Source organism: Notothenia coriiceps, unplaced genomic scaffold (assembly GCF_000735185.1).
Source record: "Notothenia coriiceps isolate Sejong01 unplaced genomic scaffold, NC01 NC01_scaffold00037244, whole genome shotgun sequence".
NCBI lineage: Eukaryota > Metazoa > Chordata > Actinopteri > Perciformes > Nototheniidae > Notothenia > Notothenia coriiceps.
The window spans coordinates 3,648,733-3,655,319 of NW_011369945.1; the positions used below are offsets into that span (position 1 = coordinate 3,648,733).

At 39.8% G+C, this 6,587-nt stretch overlaps 2 protein-coding genes across 6 annotated transcripts in view; both read left to right on the forward strand.

The window, feature by feature from the left end:
• Positions 1-2,330, forward strand: part of LOC104964493 (uncharacterized) — a 16,937-nt gene extending 14,607 nt beyond the window's left edge. Inside the window, exons 9-12 of one of the 2 annotated variants that reach the window (XM_010793294.1) lie at positions 445-548; positions 735-795; positions 1,053-1,369; positions 1,455-2,330. In XM_010793294.1, coding sequence (XP_010791596.1) covers positions 445-548; positions 735-795; positions 1,053-1,367 — 480 coding nt within the window. In that variant the 3' untranslated portion in view covers positions 1,368-1,369; positions 1,455-2,330. Of the gene's footprint in view, positions 1-444; positions 549-734; positions 796-1,052; positions 1,370-1,454 lie in introns of those variants that run through there. The other variant, XM_010793295.1, reaches the window with a different exon arrangement.
• Positions 1,102-5,479, forward strand: tbxtb (T-box transcription factor Tb). 4 transcript variants are annotated; one of them, XM_010793288.1, is made up of 9 exons: positions 1,102-1,192; positions 2,338-2,557; positions 2,654-2,918; positions 3,074-3,208; positions 3,407-3,468; positions 3,580-3,641; positions 3,751-3,927; positions 4,246-4,378; positions 4,937-5,479. In XM_010793288.1, the coding sequence occupies exons 2-9, from the start codon at positions 2,358-2,360 to the stop codon at positions 5,205-5,207; spliced, it is 1,305 nt and encodes a 434-aa protein (XP_010791590.1). In that variant the 5' UTR covers positions 1,102-1,192; positions 2,338-2,357; the 3' UTR covers positions 5,208-5,479. The 4 variants fall into 4 exon arrangements, with proteins under 4 accessions (XP_010791590.1, XP_010791592.1, XP_010791591.1 ...); XM_010793290.1 differs by having other exon boundaries at positions 3,754-3,927; XM_010793289.1 differs by having other exon boundaries at positions 3,583-3,641.
• Positions 5,480-6,587: the final 1,108 nt, after the last annotated feature.

Genomic DNA, 6,587 nt, shown 5'->3' on the forward strand with positions numbered 1-6,587 from the left:
GCACCATATAGATCAATAACATTAATTCACAGTGCTCAGGACAAAAAAAAAAAAAAACAGGAAGTAGCCAAGTGTGACAGTTAGCGCTGAGTGGGGTGTTGGAGGAGGAGTGAGAGGCGCCAAACGGGACACTAGGACTGTGGGAAATGACACTGGCTATGACACCTATGAATTTTACACCGTAGTTACCTCAGCTCGTATACAGGGGGATATCTCTTTTTAAATTACAAAATGATTAATGGAAAAGGAAATGATAGATGAATGCAATATGTGCCACCCACAGATGAAAGCCCCCACATTTGCAACCCTACAGCGTAACTTTATGAGGAACTTTGAGAGCAAGATGCCTGATTTGGTATTTGGATTTTAAATGTGCTTCTTTAGGTAAGAGTGTATGGCAGCTGAGCAAAGAGGGAACACTGATGTACTTTCTTTCAATCACAGATTACCCCTGAGATTCCTGAGAAGAGCAAGAAAGCAGAGATTGACTTGAGACAGCTTAGACATATGCATGATCTTTGTTGGACCAACATGGCTTTCTCCCAAAGGTTTGTAATGTAGCAAACAGGAAGAAACATTAAGGAAAATGTGCACTGACACGGATACTTAAAGTTAAGTTTTAGCAACCTTTATCAGTGAGGAGGAGACATCAGAAGCGTATTGAAGGAGGCTTTAACTGCTCTTTAAACTGAGTGAGGTTTGTTTTTCTCTGCTGGCTGTGAACTGTGGTCCAGACTGCTGGACAGGGAGACAGACTCTCTGAGCTGGCAGGAGGAGCGAGGCAACCAAGATTTGGTTAGTAACACAAACCAGCCACAACACAACACCCCAGAACTCTATGGAAGCTAACACGTAGCTGTCACACAATATCTGCCTTTAACGTTTGTTTTTTTCCTTTCCAAGCCACCATGGCAACAGGTCACAGCGAATACATTTACCAGAATACAGTAGTTATTTGTGAGCATGACACTGTAGTGCCTCATGACTGAATGTAAATCAGTTGATTATGGATTGAGTGATCAGTGAGAGATTTGTTTTCCTTTCTTTCATAGACGCTTCCAAGTGTTGACTCCAAACAAGGGAAGACGAGCCAAACCAACCAGGCGCCTCTCTGCTCTCCAAAACAGCAAAGCAGTGTCCGGAAAGACCGGCCCTCTTGTTCCCCACCTCTGAGCAGAGTGACCTCAGCCAGGTGCATAAAAACACCTTTCATATTTATTTATTGGAGAATAATGCCTGATTTTTCAGCGTGTGTTTTCTTGGCAGACATCCATGTCTTGAGACTCTGGTTTGGGACACAGCAACATGCTGTCGGAAAACACCTGATCCCTTATCCATTGAAGACGTGTGTCAACAAGAGCATGTAGAGGTACAATTATTCCTCAGATAAATTAAATTAGAGTAACAATTGTATTGTTTTTTTTAATTGGTTTTGTTTTCTTCTTTCTCTTTAGATAATTGATTGTGGATTTAAGCTATGGAGGAACTATAAGGTCAACCCAGATCACTGAAGATAAAGCAATTACCTCTGTAGAGAAAATGTGCAAATATGAGTCTGTCAGTTCATATGGCAATTCTACAAAACAACATTACTATATTAAATGATTTTGATATGTCAATTGTTGATTTTCTTCTATAATGATGGCAGTGTCCTTATTCATTGGGTTTGCTGAAATATAAAAGTTATACTATAATGACGTTCGTTCTTCTGTGAGACTGGGTTGAACCAGTTCAATTGTTATAAGAATTGCTGTTAAAATGATGAAGTTTCAATGCAGGCAATTTGTTCTTTTAAGTGACACACAATTGTTCACGATTTAGTAAATGCAATTTAGTAAATTGTTTTATTTTTGTCAATTCATAATACTAGAGGAACTTTGACTTGTTGATACTTAGTTGTCACCCACTTACACAGGAGTGAAACAGTTCCAGGTTTAGCAACATTTATATATTTAAAGTAATCTGGGGTCAATTCTGATCCTTTTAGGAACAAAGAGCAGCTCAGCACACAGTGGCTGTGCTTTCTGCAGGTGTGGCTTTGATCTAAGTGTCAATGTTTACAGGTTGATGTAATAAAGAAGGTTAAACTGCTTTATTCAAAATCCTGTAGTCCTCAATGTATGGCCCTCTCAGCCAATCCCTGGCAAGCCCGCAAAGATCAAAGAGGAGAGGAGCCAACCATGTCCGCCCCAAACACCCATCCCGAGCCTAGCTTCACACTATATATCTGGGAGCTGTCCATGAAGTCCAGAGACCTCAGATAACTGAGTGTGGAGACGCAGGAACAGGAGAGATATTTCGTTTTTTTAAATAAGACCTGTGATTACATACATTCAGCCCTGGAGCTGTTGGACAGGATGGCCTCCGGCGAGTGTCCCGAGAAGGCCAGTCAGAGCCGGGTGGACCACCTCCTCAGCGCCGTGAAGAGTGAGCTGCAGGCTGGCAGCGAGAAGGGAGACCCCACGGAGAAGGAACTCAGCGTGTCCCTGGATGAGAAGACGCTTTGGCAGAAGTTTAAAGAACTTGTAAATGAAATGATAGTTACAAAGAATGGCAGGTAAGCTTGAGTGCAAACAATGAAATGTTTAACTAACAAAGCAACACTATTTATAAAAAAAATAAAAAAAATCTAATTGTCATAATGTCTATCAAGGCGGATGTTTCCGGTGCTGAAAGTGAACATATCTGGATTGGATCCGAACGCCATGTATTCAGTTTTGCTGGACTTTGTGTCTGCGGACAACCACAGGTGGAAGTACGTGAACGGGGAGTGGGTCCCCGGGGGCAAACCTGAACCCCAGACCCCCAGCTGCGTGTACATTCACCCGGACTCTCCAAACTTCGGGGCACACTGGATGAAAGCGCCTGTCTCTTTTAGTAAAGTCAAACTCACAAATAAACTGAACGGAGGAGGTCAGGTGAGGAGATCATTTTCAATGTTGTACTTTCGTTTGTTTTTCTTCAGATACAAACCAAATTGTGATTCCTAAAATGTACTTATTTTCATATAAATACAAATTGAAATAAATGTAAAAGACAATAACCATTTTCCTGTATGTCTTTCGTTTTCCAGATAATGTTAAATTCATTACATAAGTACGAGCCACGCATGCATATAGTGCGTGTTGGAGGCCCGAGGAGAATGATCACGAGCCACGCTTTCCCAGAGACGCAGTTCATTGCAGTAACGGCTTACCAAAACGAGGAGGTGGGCAATTTAATTATTTTTAAATCAAAAACACATTGAACACTTATATAATTTAAAACAACGTACACTAATGTTTCTTGTATGCGCACAAAATGTGTGCGTAAATTACGCACTTTTACATATGGCATTAGCAAACCTTTTGTGAATTTGAATTTTGGAAAACAAAAATTGTTAATGTTCTTCATATTTGGATTTTAGGTGACTGCTCTTAAAATAAAGCACAACCCTTTTGCCAAGGCCTTCCTAGATGCAAAGGAGAGGTAAGAATGCACATTTTAGACGTTTACAATTTTATATGGCTTTAAATGTGCATAAAATTAGTTTCAACATTATGTAAAAAACATCCTCATCAATAATTTCATTTCTTCAAGAAGTGATCACAAAGACATGCGAGAAGATGCCAATGAAAACCAGCAGTCAACTTACTCTCAATGTGAGTTTTGCATTCTTTTTATATAAATATCTAATTTCATGTCAGACTTTATTTTCAAGCTACATATTGCCACATGGCTAATATATTTCATATTGTTTCTTCTCATCAGTAGGTGGTTGGTATATTCCAGGCACAAGCTCTCTCTGCCCTCCTGCGAGTCCTCACAGCCAGTTTGGGGGTCCCATCTCCCTCTCGCCATCCCACGGCTGTGAGCGCTACTCCACCCTGAGGAACCACCGCTCGGCCCCCTACAGCAGCCCCTATGCCCATCGGACCAACTCGCCCAGTGAGTGTTCTCTTCCACCTTTTACCATCCATCACACAACATCCAGGAATTACACCACTTCCTCCCCTGCTATTAACAAGAAACTCAAACAAATGTTGCTGACCGCGGGATGTTTTGCATTCCTCTGGCTTTTGTGTGAGTGGAGCCACAGAGCTGTAAATGGTTGGGCTTCAGACAAGGAATGTTTGGAGTGAATATTCACACTTTTCACTGTCATACTGATATCAGAGGGGCAGGAAATCCTGAATCATACTGAGAAAACAACAGGTTTAGTGGATTTTATTAACCGTATTTGTGATGCCTGTCTTTGTGTTTTAGTTGGTTACTCTGATAACTCGTCCGCCTGTCTGTCGATGCTCTCACCCCACGACAACTGGTCCGGTCTGCAGTTGCCAACACACTCCAGCATGATGCCCATGGCCCACAATTCCCCTTCCGGTACCAACTCAAGGTTTGTATAGTTGTTGTTTTTTTAAAACTAGACACACAATAATACAACTCAGGTACAGGTTAAACATCAGACAATACAATAGACATACAAATAGTGACCTCAATAATTATGGTGACAAAAGAAAAGATCAAAAACCAAATAAACCCTGTCATGTGTTAGATGTTGGTGGAAAAAAGTATTATGTGAGTCCTGTAATCGTATACATGTATTGTTCTAAGCTGAGTTGAATAAGAAATATATTCCTGCATAAAAAATATGGATATTTGTTCAATTCTTTCAATATTATATGCTCGTGTGAAAATAATTTGAAGAAAGAATAAAACGATGTAACTCTGACACTACAAGAATATCATTACTTTTGTCTTTATATTTATTTTCCATGTTGTCTATTCATTCCATAGAAACAATGGCTTTACCTCATGTATCTAATACAATCTAACTCAATACAATATATTACAATAAAAAAAAAGGGCACCATTTTTTACTTTTGCATGAGCATCACCTCTAAACCCTCCTTATAAGAGCTGAGTAACACGTTTTCTGTCCACGTCTCTGCAGTCAGTACACCAGCATGTGGTCTGTGAGTAACCCGCCCCTGACCTCCTTGTCCCAGAGTGAGGGGATGAACAACAGCCTGAGCTCGCAGTTCCTCCGAGGGTCCGGTAGCCACTACCCTGGCCTGTCTCACTCCGTCACAGCGCCCTCCTCTGGCTCTCCCATGTACGACAGCGGCCCAGCCACGGAGCTGCACGACACGGCTCAGTACGACACCTCTCCACACGGGAGGCTACCTTCAGCCTGGACTCCTGTCACACCCCCGTCCCTCTGATGGAGGTGCATGTGTCATCAAGTGATGTCTGCAGGAGGCTTGGTAGGCTGTAACTTTAAAGCAGCAAATAAGTATTTGTCCCCAAATCAATTGGCAAAAGACTGTTTTCCTGGGGCACTACAATCAATCTATATGGAAAAAATGCCCACTTCTTAATTGGTACTATTAAGAGAGACTTCGAATTCTTGAAGGAACCCTTTAAAAATGTGCTTTGCTCTCTTTAAATCACATGTGTCTTTTTGTGTTTAACTTACGTTATTTCCTTTTTTTCCTTCTCCTTATGTTTTTTTTAATGTTTTTGTTTAGCATAGCATGAAACAACATATTTTTTTAATGTTTGTGGGCCAAAATCCCTTTATAATCTGCTTATATTAAGCATAACTCCATGATATTCACAGCAGAAGGCATAAAGATGAAAATGTCTAATGATTTTTAACATTGTTAATAGTGTAAATGATTAAAATAATTGAGTTTTACAATGTAAATAGATAACTTAAGCTCTCTGTATCACAATGACGCCGTTTGAGATATGTTCCAGGTTATTTTAAAAATGAAATGAAAAAGGGATCAATGTTAATATTCTGCTATGCAGACAATATACAACTTTCCAGATCATTAAAAAAACATCATTGCACAATTCACTGCTTTTTATGTTGTTGTCTAAGTTGTCGTCATTCATCCACCTTGGACCTCTCCTTTTTGTCTTGGGTGCGCGGTTGTGAGCCATACCGTGTTATTTATTTCACAAAGAAATGGGACGCAACCAGATTTCTTTATTTAATTCTTACACAGTATCTGGCATGGGGATTATCTTCCATTGGGCATTTTTTTGAATATAATTTTAATAAATTAGTTAGTCAGGTTCAAGGACCTTCAGGGTTCCTTTAGAATAATGGAAAACGCAAGCAACGGGAGGGACAGGGAAATAAAATTGGTTCAGGGGCTTTTTCTTATCACATGAGCAGTTCTTGATAAGATTTCTATAATTTCCAAATCAATGGGGGTTGTGTCCGAAGCAGCCGATATGTGGAATAATAAACTGGCCTACAAAAAGCAATAAAGGCCCACTCTTAAAGATTCTCTATAACTCTGACATTCAAAATGCTATAACAAACTAATTTATTAAACGAGAAGATGATCCTTATAAATTATGAAACTATAAAATCCAATGAATCAATTTTCACAATATTTTGTCTAGAAGTGCTGTGAATAACTTTCCGAAGATGAGAGGCATATTACTTTTTAAGTTAGAATTTAATTAAATGGCTTTAAACGGTATCTAAAGAATCTTTTGATTTCATAATACTCTTGCTAGCTTGTCTAAAGTGCTCCGAATAACGTTCCAAAGTTGGGTTGTTTTCTGTGAGACGCACAGGATTC

Bases quoted from the DNA above. Each gene is read 5' to 3' on its own strand.
- tbxtb (XM_010793288.1), top strand. From the start codon at position 2,358: ATGGCCTCCGGCGAGTGTCCCGAGAAGGCCAGTCAGAGCCGGGTGGAC. The intron at 2,919-3,073 runs GTGAGGAGATCA...TTCGTTTTCCAG, and splicing joins AACTGAACGGAGGAGGTCAG to ATAATGTTAAATTCATTACA. The intron at 3,928-4,245 runs GTGAGTGTTCTC...TTTGTGTTTTAG, and splicing joins CCATCGGACCAACTCGCCCA to TTGGTTACTCTGATAACTCG.